At 37.3% G+C, this 17,587-nt stretch overlaps 1 protein-coding gene across 1 annotated transcript; it reads left to right on the top strand.

Annotated features, from left to right (window-relative positions):
• The first annotated feature begins 1,025 nt into the window (after positions 1–1,025).
• LOC124249736 (vomeronasal type-1 receptor 3-like) lies at positions 1,026–1,973 on the top strand. Its single transcript, XM_046681012.1, has one exon. The coding sequence runs from the start codon at positions 1,026–1,028 to the stop codon at positions 1,971–1,973; it is 948 nt and encodes a 315-aa protein (XP_046536968.1).
• The last annotated feature ends 15,614 nt before the right edge of the window (positions 1,974–17,587 follow it).

Genomic DNA, 17,587 nt, shown 5'->3' with positions numbered 1-17,587 from the left:
CTACTAGTGTGGGTCATCATACAGATCAAGTTTCAAATGTTAAAACTATCTTGATGTTTGAGATAATTCTTTGGTCAAATGCTTGATTCTTTTCACATAATGTGGACACAACTTTACAATTATTTTGTGTAGATTGTTTTTCATTACTTAATTTAATAGTCTTAGCATTGTCCTTTTCATACTGCCTTCACCACAGTTAGGTAACAAGGTTAGGCTAACCTCATAATGGTTAGTGGACTGTTCTCTCTTTTTCTATCCTTAGCAGTTGTTTATAGATATTATTTGCTACTGGAGTGTTTGGCATACTTCACTCTTGAAGCATCCTTTGGAATTTATTATGGAACAAGTTTTTCCCACTGTTAAATTTCATCATAAGGAGCCTGGCACATTTATGACTTTCCAGTGTTCTAATATTTTTAAAGTCATCTAGAAATTTGCCCTTAGATTTCCTAAATTTCCAAATTTATTAGCATAGTTAATCATAGTATCATGTTATTTTCTACTATTTGCAGCTTTTCCACTGCTATCCCTTTAACGTTTTTAATCCTGGTATTCATTGTTACTTTCTTTGGAGGGGTATTACAGTCTCACATAGATTTGTTAATTTTATTACTCCTTTCCAGAAATTTATTTTTGATTCTTTTCCATACAAAGGTTATTAGGTATTAATTTATGTTTTACTTGTATCAATTCCATTTATTTTTTAGGATTAATTTTCTATTTCTTTCCTCATTGTGTTCTTTATCTTTTTCTATTTTAATTAGCAATTTGAATTAAACCTTCTGTATAATCTAATGCTATACTTTAAGGCTCTCAAGAATTACTGAAATCCAGTCTCTGGAAGTGACCTACCTTGGCCTGAAATACAGAAGAGTTGAACATTTCAATGCCCTTCCCTCGCACTGAACTGTCAATTATTAGAATATTCTACAGGCTCCATTATTTATAATTTCACAATATATCCTATTTTGTTTCATTTGAAGCCTGGTTGACCTGCTTAAAACATTTATAAAATCGATAAGAAAATGTTTCTAAGTGATGCAATTTGGGGGATTTTCTTCATATCTCAAATTTGTATTGGGTTCCTGGGGAACTCATTGCTCTTCATGTTATATATGTACACCTTCTTAACTCAATCTCGGCTGAAAAAGCCCATAGATTTGATTTTCATACACCTGACATTAGTCAACGTTTTGACTATCATGTTCAAGTTGATACCAGATGCCACGTCGTCCTTTGGAGTAAGGCATTTTCTGGACGATGTTGGTTGTAAGGCGACTTTGTACACATACAGGGTCACCCGGGGTCTTTCCATCTGTACTACCTCCTTCCTGAGTGTGTTTCAAGCCATCACTATCAGTCCCAGCAATTCTACATGGATGAGGCTTAAATCTGAAATCTCTACATGCATTTTTCCCTCTTTCCTCTTCTTCTGGATCATCAACATGCTCATCTATATCCACATCATCAAAACTGTGGAAGCCAATCGCAATGCCTCATTTGTTGGTTCTGGGTATTTGCAAGTCTACTGTCAAACCAATCAGCTGGAACACCACCGTTCAATGGCATTTATAACTGGCATCATAATTCGAGATCTCCTCTTTTTGGTCCTCATGATGTTGTCCAGTATCTACATGGTGAGTCTGCTCTACAAACACCGCCAGAGAGCCCAGCATGTTCACAGCCCCAGCCTGTCCTCCCAGACGTCTCCGGAAATCAAAGCCACCCACAATATTCTTTTGCTGCTAAGTTGCTTTGTTTTCTTTTATTCCTCAAACAACTTCATTGCCCTTTATTCTTTTTATAGACCTGAGAAAATCCCGAGACTGGAGAGAATTACTGGGATTCTTTCATCAGGCTACCCAACTGTCTGTCCTTTTGTGCTAATGAAAAATAATAAGATTACCTTCAGATTTACTTCTTTCATTTCAAAGATGAGACCTATCTTTTCTCGAAAAATGGTCAGTAGATGATCTGACACCCACAACTTCATTCAGCAAGAGAGAAATCTCTTAAATGCTTTATACAAAGAAAAAATGCCATGTGGCTATTGAATACTGGAAATGGATCTAGTATACTTGAGATGATCTGCAAATTTAAAATTCACACAAATTTGAAGTCTCGAATGAGTGCATAAATATCAAATTAATGTTTCATATTACTTCTTTACACTGTAATAATTTGGGTTAACCAAAATATATTAAAAATACATCATTAGAACTAACTTTATTTTCTTGGTTTTGCTTTTTTTAATATGTAGCTGCTGGAAAATTTAAAATTACATTTGGGGTGTCATTTGTATTTCTATTAAACTGTAGCATTCTAGGGAAAGTCATTTATCTATTCAACAAATGTGTATTGCATGCCTTAGGTATTCCAGGCACTATTTTTAGCCAGGGCATAATTACTGAGGAGATTATATAGAATGTTTCTGCTGTAGGAAAAACATAAGTGCATATGACAGAGCTATAAAAAATAAAGCAGGTTATGGGGTCGGCCCCCTTGCCGAGTGGTTAAGTTCGCATGCTCTGCTTCGGCAGCCCAGGGTTTCGCCAGTTCAAATCCTGGGTGCGGACATGGCACTGCTCATCAAGCCATGCTGAGGTGGCATCCAACATGCCACAATTAGAGGGACCCACAACTAAAAGTACACAACAATGTACCAGGGGGCTTTGGGGAGAAAAAGGAAAAAATAAACAAATAAAATCTTTAAAAAAAAAAAAAACGAGAGCAGGTTAAGAGAATTCGGGATGCTTGGAGTTTCACTCCTTAATGCAAAGTACAAGACAAGTGTGTGTCTTTCAATGTCTGTGTAAATCCATCCATAATAATAACCCCATTCATGCTATGCTCCTGTATGTGCTATTTTAGATCCACTCTGTTCTGATACTTTCAATTAAATGGGACTCTTAATTTTCAATAATTCTTCACTAGAAATAGCCTTACACTTTCTCCATCTACTGTGGTGCATTTGACAAATAGATGTAATTTGTAAATTCTTTGCACAGCACCACTTCCCATCATTTTTATTTTCTGCCATTTTGAGGTCTCTGTTCTATTTAACTCATTGTTTGATTAAAGTCCCCAGGGATAAGATCTCTGCAATAAGTACTTTGAATATTTGCATAAATTGTTTTCAGCACGACTGCTAGATTCCACCTTGCTCAGGGGTAGGGTTCTTTGGCTTACCACTTTTCATTCAGTAGTTCACTTTTCTGCTGTCTTCCAGCTTTCCCTGGTGCATAAAGATATCCAACACCAAAACAATGCTTTTCCCTTGAAGAAACTTAGTTTTCTCAATGACCTTTCAAAATCTGTACATTATAATTAGATAAACTTTCATAGACTCTAAAGACTGTTACCTAGATAAGAATACAATGTGTTTTCCATTGCTGCTTTCGTCCAGGATTTGGTTTGCATATGCAGCTCAAGTGCTCTTCAACCGAAGAAATTATCTTCCATTATTTAAGGATTATCTTCCCTCCACTAGTGTTTTTTTTTCCTGAGGAAGATTTTCCCGGAGCTAACATCTGTGCCAATCTTCCTCTATTTTGTATGTGGGTCAGCACCACAGTATAGCTGCCAACGAGTAGTGTAGGTCCACGCCCAGGAACTGAACCTTGCCCAATAAAGTAGAGCACACCAAACCTAACCACTAATCCACAAAGCCAGACTGTTCCCTCTACCAGTTTTGTTTTATCCATTTGGAGTTCTCACTCTTCCTTAGCAGATGTGCGATGCTTCTTGGATAGGTGCCCACATCCCTCTTTAGCCTTGTTCCTATCATGGTTTTCATCTCTCTGATCAACACAATTTGAAGTTTTTCTTTTTCCTTGAGCTTCCAAACCCAATTCAGGTTTAAGCATCGGGCATCCTCTCCTTCAAATGTATCTACGGACTTTCTTCTTAACCTTTTTTTATTCGGTAACAAATATGCCAAAAGGAGCCAGAAAGAGAGAGAGGAAAAGACAGAGAGACAGAGAGAGAGGGTCTTTGGTTCTGATTGCATTGAAGTTGAGGGTGGAGGCCTAGGTTTTCACCCATTTACTCTTTATTGGTGAATTTAAAACATAAGAATGAGAATTTAAAGTGCAGGAAGAGAGAAAACAAGTGACCCAAAAATCAGTTATTGAAATCAACCAAGATCCCTAAAACAAAAAAGTCTTGGAGTCAGGGGGCACAGCTCCTTATCAAGTGGGGTGGCTGGCAATGTGATCTTTCCAGATACCCATGTTCAAAGTGCATGCCTCTTTGCAGTGGATGCCTCAGCAACCAGAGCTTAAATCAGGCACTTAGATTACAAGAAAGAAAGTCAAATTTCAGAGCTTCCATTGCAGCCATTTAATTCTCTCTTCAGCACAATTTTATAATTACCTCTGTAGTCACCATTCTTAATTTGGAGTGTCATACGCCTTTAGACAAGCTGATGAATATTCTTACAAAATATTTCACAAGTTAGTATGAACTCAACATGATAATGTTATGAAGTTTATAAACACCCTGAAAATATGCAAAAGATCTCCTGTAGGTCCTCAAATCCCTGGATATAAAACCAAACTGAATACAGTATCCTTTGCAAAAGGCTCCCTCTGCTTGATACCTACATGGGGGCAGGGGAAAATCCCCTTTTACCTTTCTAGTGTTCTTATGGCTGGACTAATACTGAAATTGATACAAAATCAGATTATCAGGACAAATAACTCAGTTTATTATGTACCTCTTCAGATCATAGAGAAATGATGCATGGAGAGTGAACAAAGCAGAGAGTACAGATAGACAGATAGATAGATAGATAGATAGATAGATAGATAGATAGATAGATAGATCTTTTACACAAAGAAACAATAAATTTGTGAGGAATGACAGGACAAAGAAACTTAGATTCAAGGTACATAATTAGTAAGGAATTTACCCAGAGTTTAGGCATGAGGCAGTAAATTAACAACATTTGTTTATGCAGGCTTCTTGGAACTAAATTCTATAGCTTTGCCAATAAGGATGCCAGGAGAACACCTTCACATGGGAGAATTAATTCCTGCTTGCAGGGGGAACCAAGACAAGAGGGTCATAATCCCCTTTTATTTCCTTCTCAAGTAACTTTGACTTTAAAATATTCACTATGCTATTGTGGGATATATCATGGTGGGCTGCCCTTGGCCCCAACAGTTCCATCCTCTGAAACTTCCCTGGAGATTTCACATATTAAGTGTTAAGCTATTAGATTTTTCCATGATTTCATTAAATTAATCTTTTGGTATAAAAATAGGTCAGTTCGATTAGACAACTGTGCCTCACTTCAAAAATCAGTGCTGCAAGTCCACTCCAAATTTAGGCCTATGTTACAAGAAATCAGGTATTTAATAAGAGGCATTTCTATGGAAACAAAGGGCAATAGTTGGAGCACATTGAAAACCAGTTTCTGAACCAGTCAGGGAGATTTCTAGATGTCAGGGTTGAAGCATCTTTTGCAGTTTGAAATGTCTCTGATGATGTCATGGGGTGTTCAGATACACTTTCTGAGTGACTTACTCAGCAATAGGTGTGAAGGTATGTAAAGACAGGCTTCTGTGGTGATCTTGCTTAAGTTTATATCAATTTTTTCAGCTTCACTTTGAAGGGCTTCAGGGGAAAAGGGCATCTTTTTCTCAATAATTACAAGTCAAAAATGGGAGAAAAATTGGAAATGTTAGTGTGAAGAGTTATAGCCAAATATTTGAGGTAATCAGAAGAATTTAGGATCCAGTCCAGTTTTAAGGTAAATAAAAACTTCAAGGAAAATTAAAAGCACTAGAATCTAATATTCACTGTTACACGTTATAGTTTCTACTGAAACATAATTTTATCTCAAAAATCACACTTATTTTGTCAGAAATAATCAATTAAGACTACTTTGTTTTCAATATAAGTCTACTTTCAATAAACTTGGTTTAGTTTACATAAGTACAGCAAGAATAGCAATTAATCATATAGGCTCTTTTCAACTGCTTTGCTAGAACTTTTCATAAATCTCCAGACTGAACTTTTAACAGCCTCTCAAGGCTAAAAAGCCAAGCCAACTATTCCACCTGAAATACTGATAGTTTTGGGTGAATTCCTCCATTCTTGAGGCTCCCAACATATCTTTGAAGATCTTGCACCTGCCAGGAAGTGACCTTCTTTACACAGCTGGTTAGGCTGTTGGGAGCCCTGTAAGTAAGCTACAAGGCTTTTTTTTTCATGGGATTTTCCTGGTTTCTTAGAGTCAATCTTAATTCCTTAAAGCTGTTTCATATATCTGAGTTGAAGCATATTTCTCAAGCATACACTTCCTGGCAAAGCCTAGGTAATATAACCAATGTTTCCAATTGTGTTCTGTTACAAGGAGAATAGATTTTTATTTAATTTATGCAAACAAATATATTGTCATAAAAGAATAACAGTCACTGAGAGTTTCTGAATTCTAGGGGTTCGGGTAGGGAGAAAAATTAGTTGTTTCAAGTCTGCTTATAAATGTATAATTCACCAAATTGCTAAGTCATAGATAAATTAAGAGAAAAGGGAAAAAGAGGTTTTCTTAAAACTGGAAAAACAAAAGATTAAAGAAACAGTAATCATTTATTAAAAAGTCATAAAAATTATAATAATCTTCATCAGATAATTCGGTCCCATGTAATTAATTCTTTTTCTGCTTAAATTCAGTTTTTCTGTTAGTTCTGTCAACTTTGCCTGATGATTGGACAGTAATCATTCCAAAAAGTTTGCAAGGCTTTTGTTAAAGCTTTTATAATTTGCCCAGTGAAGTGGGTGCCTCCATCACTGGAGACTGTGGAAAATATTCCCCAAGTGGGAAACACATTTTCTAACAGTTTCCTTTTCCACTGTGAGGGCATCAGCTTTGGGGTAGGCAAGGCTTCAATCCATCTGGAAAACATACATAGAAAAATAGGAACATGTTGATAACCCATACAAAGTGACAGCTGAATGAAGTCCAGCTGCAGGTGCTCAAAGGACCAGAGGGAGGAGTTCTGAGCCCACAGGGGACAGAAATATTTTTTCCTATGGTAAGTAAAAGAATGTGAAAACCAAAAGTGGGGTTTTCCAGGTAGTTGGGAAGGGCTAAGTGTCTGTCTTGGGTTTCCCATAGCCCTGATTGCACATTTAATTTACACCTATTGTTTACCCATCTTAATTTCCCTGATTCAGGAACAGACTTTTGACATGTTATAAGGACACCAAGATGACAGCAGTCTGTCAATGAGGGATCAATTTGGTTTTTTGGGAAGAAGTAGAATGAATTTCCTCCCCAGGTGTCATTACATTTATGAATTCTGTTGTTGCTGCCTTTGTATGAAAATCAGCTAAGGGATTTTCCTGATACATAGTGTGAGCCTCAATTTTGATGACAGATGAACTTTTTTACCAGAACATTTTGGACTTCCAGGAATTTCATATAATTTCTGGAATTCTTATAACACATACTTGTACAGATATGACATCCAGAAGACTTAACATTATTTCTTATTTGATAATACTTTGCATGTAATTTAACATGTCAAGCCTAATTCATTAAATATCCCCGTTTTTATAAGGAGAGAGAAAAAATCTTTTGAGATGTTTCAGACATCTCCTCCCACAAGGGAGGAGAGCAAGAGAAGAAGAAAGGAACAGAGAAGAACTACTAAAACACTCAGAAAAAAGTAACAAAATGGCAATAGGTACATATTTATCAATAGCTATTTTAAATTTCAATGGATTAAATGCTCCAATCAAAAGGCATAGAGGGGCAAATTTGATTAAAAAAAGAGACCCATATATATGCTGCATACAAGAGACACACTTCAGACCTAAAGACACTCACAAACTGAAAGCGAAAGGAAGGAAAAAGATACTCCATGCAAATGGCAAAGAAAAGAAAGCTGAGGCAGTGATACTTATATCAGACAAAATAGACTTTAAAACAAACACAGTCACAAGAGACAAAGAAGGGTACTACATAACAATAAAGGGAACAATCCAACAAAAGGGTATAACACTTAAATATCTATGTATCCAACATAGGAGCACCTAAATATACAAATCAATTGTTAACAGACATAAAAGGAGAAGTAGACAGTAACACAATAATAGTAGGGGACTTTAACACTCCACTTACACCAATGGATAGATCAGCCAAACAGAAGATCAAGAAGGAAACATTGGCCTTAAAGGACACATTGGACCAGATGGACTTAGTAGATATATACAGAACATTCCATCCTAAAAACATAGAATACACATTCTTTTCAAATGCATGTGGAACAGTCTACAGGATTGATCACATGTTAGGCCACAAAACAAATCTCTATAAATTTAAGAAGATTGAAATAATACCAAGCATCTTTTTTCACCACAAAGGTATGAAACTTGAAATTAGAAAATCAGGAAATCCACAAAGATGTGTAGACTAAACAAAATGCTACTGGACAACTATTGGGTCAATGAAGAAATCAAAGAAGAAATCAAAACATACCCAGAGACAAATTAAAATGAAAATACGACATGCCAAAATCTATGGGATACAGCAAAAGCGGTTCTAAGAGGGAATTTTACAGCAATTCAGGCCTACTTCAACAAACAAGAAAAATCCCAAATAAACAATCTAACGGTGCACCTAAAGGAACTGGAAAAAGAAGAAGAAACAAAGCCCAAAATCAGTAGAAGGAAGCAAATAATAAAAATTAGAGCATAAATAAATGAAATAGACATTTAAAAAAAAGAAAATATCAATGAAACTAAGAGCTGGTTCTTTGAAAAGATAAATGAAATTGACAAGCTTTAGCTAGATTCACCAAGAAAGAAAAGAGAGAAGTCTCAAATAAATAAAATTAGAAATGAAAGAGGAGAAATTACAACAGACACCTCAGAAATACAAAAGATTATAAGAGAATACTATGAGAAGCTATATGCCAACAAATTGGGTAATCTAGAAGAAATGGATAAATTCTTAGAATCAAACACCCTCACAAAACTGAATCTTGGATAAACAGAGAATTTGAATAGACCAATCACTAGGAAGGACATTGAAACACTCATCAAAAACCTCCCTAAAAGTAAATATCCAGGACCAGATGGCTTCCCTGGTGAATTCTAGGAAACATTCACAGAAGCCTTCATACTCATGCTTCTCAAACTCTTCCAAAAGTTGAAGCAGTGGGGGAGCTTCCCAACTCACTCTATGAAGCCAACATTACCCTGATTCCAAAAGCAGACAAGGACATCAAAAAAGGAAAATTACAGGCCAATATCACTGATGAACATCAATGAAAAAATCCTCAACAAAATACCAGCAAATCAAATACAACAATATATTTAAAAGATCATACACTATGATCAAGTGGTATTTATTCCAGGGATACAGGGATGGTTCAACATCTGCAAATCAATCATCATGACACACCACATTAACAAAATGAAGAATAAAAATCACATGATCATGTCAATAGATGCAGAGAAAACATTTGATGAGATACAACATCCATTTATGATAAAAACTCTGAATAAAATGGGTATATAAGGAAAGTACTTCAACATAATAAGGCCGTATATAACAAAAACACAGATAACAGCGCTCTCAATGGAGAAAAATTGAAATTTATCCCTCTAAGATTAGGATCCAGACAAGGATGCCCACTTTCACGATTTTATTTAACATAGTATTGGAAGTATTAGCCAGAGCAATCAGGCAAGAAAAAGAAAGAAAAGGGATCCAAATTGGAAAGGAAGAAGAGAAATTGTAACTATTTGCAGATGACATTATTTTTTATATAGAACATCCTAAGGAATCCACTAAAAAACCTTAAGAAACAATAAATGAATATGGTCAAGTTGCAGGATACAAAATCAACATACAAAATTCAGTTGCATTTCTATATACTAACAATGAAGTAGCAGAGAGAGAAATTAAGAATACATTCACCTTTACAATTGCAACAAAAAGAATAAAATATCTAGGAATAAATTTAACCAAAGATGTGAAAGACCTGTACACTGAAAACTAAAAACATGTTGAAAGAAATTGGAGAAAACACAAAGAAATGGAAAGCTATTCCATGCTCTTGGGTTGGAAGAATTAGCAAAGTTAAAATGTCCATACTTCCTAAAGCAATCTACAGATTCAATGTAATCACTATCAAAGCTCCAACAACATTTTTCACAGAAATAGAACAAAGAACCCTAAAATTTACATGGAACAACAAAAGACCCCAAATAGCCAAAGGAATCCGAAGAAAAAAGAACAAAGCTGGAGGTATCACACTCCCTGAATTCAAAATTTACTGCAAAGCTATAGTAACCAAAACAGCATGGTACTGGCACAAAAACAGACACACAGATCAATGGACTCGAATAGAGAGCCCAGAAATAAACCCACACATCTATGGATGGCTAATTTTAACACAGGAGCCAAGAACACACCATGGAGAAAGGAAAGTCTTTTCAATAAATGGTGTTGGGAAAACTGGACAGCCACACGCAAAAGAATGAAAGTAGACCATTGTCTTATACCATGCACAAAAATTAACTCAAAATGGATTAAGGACTTGAATGTAAGACCTGGAACCAATAAAGTTCTAGAAGAAAACACAGGCAATACCCTCTTTGACATCGGTCTTAGCAGCATATTTTCAAGTACCATGTCTGACCAGGCAAGGGAAACAAGAGAAAAAATAAACAAATGGGACTACATCAAACCAAAAAGCTTCTGCTCAGCAAAGGAAACCATCAACAAAACAAAAAGACAGCCTAACAATTGGGAGAAGATATTTACAAACCGTGTATCTGATAAGGGATTAATATCCAAAATATACCAATAACTCATACATCTCAACAACAAAAAACTAACAACCCAATTAAAAGATGAACAAAAGATTTGAACAGACATTTCTGCAGAGAAGATACACAGATGGCCAACAGGCACATGAAAGGATGTTCGACATCGTTAACTATCAGGGAAACGCAACTCAAAAGTACAATGAGATAGCACCTCACTTCCATCAGAATGGCTATAATTAACAAGACAGGAAACAATAAGTGTTGCAGAGGATGTAGAAAGAAGGGAACCCTCCTACACTGCTGGTGGGAATGCAAACTGGTGCAGCCACTAAGAAAAGCAGTATGGAAATCCCTCAAAAAATTAGGAATGGATCTACCATATGATCCAGCTATTCCACTGCTGGGTATTTATTCAAAGAACATGAAAACACTAATGCATAAAGACACATGCACCCCTATGTTCATCGCAGCATTATTCACAATAGCCAAGACTTGGAAGCAACCTAAGTGCCCATCAAGGGACGAATGGATAAAGATGTGGTGTATTTACACAATGGAATACTATTCCGCCATAAGAAATGATGAAATCTGGCCATTTGTGACACCATGGATGGACCTTGAGGGTATTATGCTGAGTGAAATAAGTCAGAGGGAGAAAGTCAAATACAGTATGATCTCACTCATAAGTAAAAGATAAAAAAACAACGACAAGCAAACACATAGCAACAGAGATTGGATTGGTGGTTACTAGAAGGGAAGGGGGGAGGGTGACAGGGGTGATTAGGAACATGTGTGTGGTGATGGATTGTAATTAGTCTTCAGGTGGCGAACATGATGTCATCTACACAGAATTCAAAAATGTATAATGATGCACACCTGAAAGTTATATAATGTTACAAACCAATGTTACCATAACAAAAATAAAATAAAAATCACAAAAAAAGAAAAACAGAAGTGCACATAATAAGTTATAAAAAGTAGAACAAGTGAGGAAAATTGAAAGTACTAAAAGTTTCACTCCTCAGTATTGTCAAAAAGCAAATTTCAGTGTCAGCCTGGTGGGGTAGGAGTTAAGTTCACATGCTTTGCTTTGGCAGCCTTGGGGCCTTGGGCCCAGGTCCTGGGCATGGACCTACATGCCACTGATTAAGTTCTGCTGTGGTGGCATCCCACATACAAAATAGAGGAAGATTGGCACAGAGGTTAGCTCAGGGCCAATCTTCCTCAGCAAAAAATAAATAAATAAGTAAACAAATTCCAACTGAGTAAATTTTAAAGATCTTATTGGTTTTTCTCAATGATTCATGAATTGGGCAGCAGACCATCTAGCAGATAGAAAGGAGCTCCGAGGAGCTGTATGAAATGAAAGACTTTTACACGCAGAAGAGAGTAGGACAGGGAAGTCATACTAGCCAAAAGCAGATTGTTGGCAAGGTCACCTTCCTTTAGGGATTGGGGGAGGTCTGTCAGGTAGATTACCTCACTAGTGCTGATTTGGCAATCCCAGGTTGACTGGTTTAAGATTCCGTTGCTTGGACAGGTTGAAACTCTAATTAAGTCACATGTGGAGTCCTCATGTGGTGACTCCATTTTGGGGCCTGTTGCCTCATTTCTCACAATTCAAAATACAATGCAATCATGTGTCTCTCTACGTCTGTGTAAATTCATCCATAATGATAACCCATCCCATGTTATGTTGATATATTTGTCATTTTAGATCAAATCTATTACGATAATTTCAATTAAATACTCTTGTAATAATTCTTCATCAGAAAGGGCATGACACTTTCCCAGTCTATTGTGTTTGGTCCACGCGCTTTAAACATATTTAGTGTACAAAATTTTTCTCAGTACCATTTTCCTTCATTTTCATCTTCTGCTGTTTTGAGGCGTCTGTACTATTTAATTCAGTATTTAATGAATTCACTGTTTAATGCACTGTTCAGGTCCTCAGGGATATGATTCAATTGATATGTAGCTTGATTCCCTGTGTATCTCTTTTTCACATTGGCAAAGGGATCTTACCTTGCCAGGTCATATGACTCTTGGGCATTAGTCCCTTTCATTCATAGGCTCTTAACTGCTTTCCACCGTTTTCCAGCATTTCACAGTGCAGATAACGTAGCCACTACCAGAACGATGCTTTGAAGAAACTTGGTTCTCTCCATGAGATTTTCAATTTGTGGTTTATCCTGAGATCAATGTTCATAGATTTTATAAAATATTTCCCATATAAAGAGAGGTGGAGTTTAGATTTTAGATTTACAAAACTGTTGCAAAAATAGTAGAGTTCGTGTTCAAGGCTTCACCTACCTTCCCCTGTTAGCCATCTATCATCTTTGGGGAAGTATCTATCCAGATCTTTGCCTCATTTTTTATTAGATTGTCTGTTCCCTTATTGTTATGTTGTAAGGTTTCCTTTTTTCAGATTCATTGAATTATACTTAATATACGGAAAATTCCACATATTTGACGTGTACATTTTGATGAGTTTGGACCTATGCATACACCGGTGATACCATCACCACAGTCAAAGTAAATAAACATATCCACCACTTCTAAAAGATTTCTTATGTACCCTTGCTTTTTGCGTGTCTTGTAAGAACACTTAGCATGGAGATCTATCCTCTTAAAAATATTTTAAGTATTTAATACAGCATTGTTAACTATTTGTACTATGTTACACAGTGGAATTCTAGAACCTAATCATCTTGCAAAAGTAACTGTACACTCGTTGGTCAACAACTCTCCATTTCCCCCTTCCCTATCCCCTAGAAACCACCATCCTATTTCATGTTTCTGTGAGTTTACTATTTTCCATATCTCATATAGGTGGAATCACAGTATTTATCTTTCTGTAGCTGACTTGTTTCACTTAGCATCACGTCTTCCAGGTCCATTCATATTTTTGTAAATGGTTTCCTTCTTTTTCAAGGCTGAATAATATTCCACTATACACATATATCATGTTTTCTTTATTCATTAATCTATGGATGAGCATTTGAGTTGTTTCCAAATCTTGGTTATTGTGAATAAAACAGCAATAAACATGGATGTGCAGATATCTTTTCAGTATTCTGATTTCCATTCTTCTGCGTACAGACCCAGGAGTGGGGTTGCTAGATCATATGATGGTTATATTCTTAATATTTTTATGAATTTCTATATTGTTTTCCATAATTTCTACACCATTTTACATTCCCACCATCAGTGTACAAGGGTTCAAATTTCTCCACATTGCCAACAGCTACCTTTTGTCTTTTTGACAATGGCCATCCTAACAGGTATGAGGTAATGTCTCATCACGGTTTTTATTTGCGTTTTCTCTGATGATTAGTGACGTTCAGCACCTTTTCAGGTGTCTGTTGGCCGTTCATCTGTCTTCTTTGGAGAAATATCTACTCAGTGAGTTGTCTATTCAGATCCTTTGCTCACTTTTAAATCAGGTTATTTGGCTTCTTGCTATTCAGTTGTATAAGTTCCTTATATATTTTAGAAATTAATCCCTTGTCAGATGTATACTTTGTGAATATTTCCTCCCATTCTGTAGGTTGCCTTTTCACTTTGTTGATTGTTTTCTTGTCTATGAATAAGCCTTTTGGTGTGATGTAATTCCACTTTCTATTTTTCTTTTGTTGCCTGTGCTCTTGGTGTTATATCCATGAAATCATTGCCAAGAACAATGTCTTAAAGATTTTCTCCTATGTTTTCTTCTAGGAATTTTACAGTTTCAGATCTTACATTTAAGTCTTTAATCCATTTCCAGTTGACTATTATGTGTGGTTTAAGATAGAGGTCAACTTTCATCCTTTTACCTGTGGATGTTCAGTCTTCCCAACACCATTTGTTGAAAAGGCTATCCTTTCCACAGTAAGGGTTCTTAGCAAACCTGACAAGATCAGTTGCCCACGTGTGTGAGAGTTTATCTGGGGGCTCTCTATTACTTTCTCTTCACTTCTATGTCTCTTTTGATGCCAGTACCAGACTGTTTCAGTTACTGTAGCTTTGTAATATATTTTTAAATCAGCAAATAATGCCTCTAACCTTGTTCTTCTTCCTGAAGATCGCTGTGACTATTCTGGTCCTTTTCTGGTTCCATATGAATTTTAGGATTGTTTTTTCAATTTCTGAAACAAAAGTGCTGTTGATATTTTGATGAGAACATCAATTCTGAACATCATTTGTGTAGTATGGGCAATTTATTTTTACTAGCTTTTTTGAGATACAATGGACGTATAACACTGTGTAAGTTTAAAGTGTACAATGTGTTGATTTGATCTGTGTCTATATTGTGAAATTATTACCACAATAAGGTTAGTTAACATATACATCACTTCAAAAAGTTACCTTTTGTGTGTATGTGTTATGAGAACTTCTAAGATCTACTCTCTTAGCAACCTTCAAGTATACAATAGAATATTGTCAACTATAGTCACCATGTTGTACGCTAGATCTCCAGAACTTCCTCACTTTTTATTGAATGTCTATATCCTTTGACCACCTTCACCCATTTCCCTCAATACACTGCCCCTGGCAGCCACTTTTCAACTGTCTGTTTCCGTGAGTTTATTTTTTTTTTTTTAGGTAAGCTTTTTTCAGTGAGGAAGATTGGCCCTCAGCTAACATCTGTTGCCAATCTTCCCCTTTTTTTCTTTTTTCTCGCCAAAGCCATGTGCTGGGGCACATGGTTGTATATCCTAGTTGTAGGTCATTCTAGCTCTTCTTTGTGGCATGCATCCAGGTTCTGAGCCAGTGAACCCTGGGCTGCCAAAGTGCAGTGGGCAAACTTAACCACTTGGCCATGGGCCAGCCCCTATGAGTTCATTTTTTTTTTAGATTCTACATATAAGTGAGATGATATAGTATTTGCCTCTATCCGACTTATTTCACTGACCATAATGCCCTCAAGTTTCATACACGTTGTTGTTACAAATTGCAGAATTTCCTTCTTCTTAATAGATGAATAATATTCCATTGTATATATTTGCCACATTTTGCTTATCCATTCATTCGTTGAAGGACACTTAGGTTGTTTCCATGTCTTGGCTGTTGTGAATAATGCTGCAATGAACATGGGAGTGCAGTTTATCTGGTAGCATCTATGGGCAGATGAGGCTATCAGGGTCTGTAGTTGGACAAGGCTCTCCTCATGCTCTGAGGTTGGGGAAGGTGGGGTGCCACAAGCTGAGCTCCATGGATGGGTGGGCCTCTAGCTGTGCTTTCCAACCCAATGATGCTGCTGGCTGTACCCTGTGCTCATGCATGGTTGTAGGTTGGTCCGCACAGTTGGACAAGGCCTCAGGCAGTGCTCTGAAATCAGGTTGGGTCATAAGCCATTCTCCTGGTTAGGCAGGGCGGCAGAGTTGACTTTGTGATCAAGGAGGTCACTGGCTGTATTCTGCTATTGGGCTAGTTCACTGGACTGGTTATCTGGGAAGGTGTGGCCCCCAGAATAACCCCAAGGTTGTGGAGGGCTTCAGACCGTGCTCCACCATGGGGAGGGTCAGCGTCTAGAATCCCTGATTGGGTGGGGCCTGAGGTTATGCTCCAAGATTCAGCAGCATCCCTGGTGGGGCTTCCTGCCTGGGCAAGGCTTAAGACTGTGTTCAGCAACTGGGCGAGGCTGACAGCTGGGTTCCACTGCCAGGTGGAGCTTCAGGCTGGGTTCCACAGCTCAACATGCCATAGGTTGGGCTCTGAGGCTTCTCTGGGTCACTGTCCAGGCTCTGTGGTTGCACGAGCTGTAGGCTACGCTCAACTGTTTGACAGGGCTGCTGGCTTCACTCTCTGTCTGGATCTGCCATAAGATGTTCCCAAAGCTGCTTCCGGGTGCCAGAGGGGTGGGACTGGAGGTTATGCTCAGCCATTGGGAGGGAATTCAAATTTGCTCTCTTGCCCTGGCAGAACCATAAAATGAGTTCCACAGCTCATTGAAACTCAGTTTAATCACGTAAGTCAAATTATATTCCACACCTATTGTTGACATTTTCGCTCTCGCCTATAAAGTAAAAAACCTCCAGCTGACTCACATCCGTGCCAACACCTGCTTTTCTTTTTATTTTGCCAGTGAAATTGACGTATGATTTTCTCTCACTGTTGTCTTCATTATCACTTCTGTTGTTAATGAGTTTGAACTTATTTTTATATCTTTATTGGCCATATGTACCTCCTCTTGTGAAATGCTTGAACATGCCTTTTGACCATTTTTTCTCTCCATGGATTTTCTTTTTTTTTCTTGAGGAAGATTAGCCCTGAGCTAACATCTACTGCCAATCCTCTTTTTTTTGCTGAGGAAGACTGGCCCTGAGCTAACATTCATGCCCATCTTCCTCTACTTTATATGTTGGACGCCTACCACAGCATGGCTTGCCAAGCAGTGCCATGTCTGCACCTGGGATCCAAACCAGCCAATCCCAGGGCCGCCGAAGCAGAATGTGCTAACTTAATCACTGCGCCACTGGACCGGCCCCTCCATGGCTTTTCTTTAACATAAGTTTGTACGTGTTCCTCCATGAGTATTTGTGTTCCATTTCAATTCTTTTTACCATGGCCTAGATTTACAAGGAATTAGAAATAAAACAAAAATCAGGGATAAAAATCAGTTAAGGATTGATTCTAGTGGGTGCTTGCATCATTGAGTTCCTACTCTTGCTAAGATTTGTGCCAAGCAGTACATCATTTTACTTGTCAGGTCTTTGAGGTGTTCTATGCAATTTAAAACATTTTATTCCTCACTTTCATTTGCTGTCTTCAAGAGGGTCAGCCTCAATAACTTAGACCAATATTTATGGGATGAAAC

This window comes from Equus quagga, chromosome 13, assembly GCF_021613505.1.
Source record: "Equus quagga isolate Etosha38 chromosome 13, UCLA_HA_Equagga_1.0, whole genome shotgun sequence".
NCBI classification, from domain to species: Eukaryota; Metazoa; Chordata; class Mammalia; order Perissodactyla; family Equidae; genus Equus; species Equus quagga.
The sequence above is the reverse complement of the archived record's forward strand: the minus strand, read 5'-3'. Positions and strand labels throughout refer to the sequence as shown.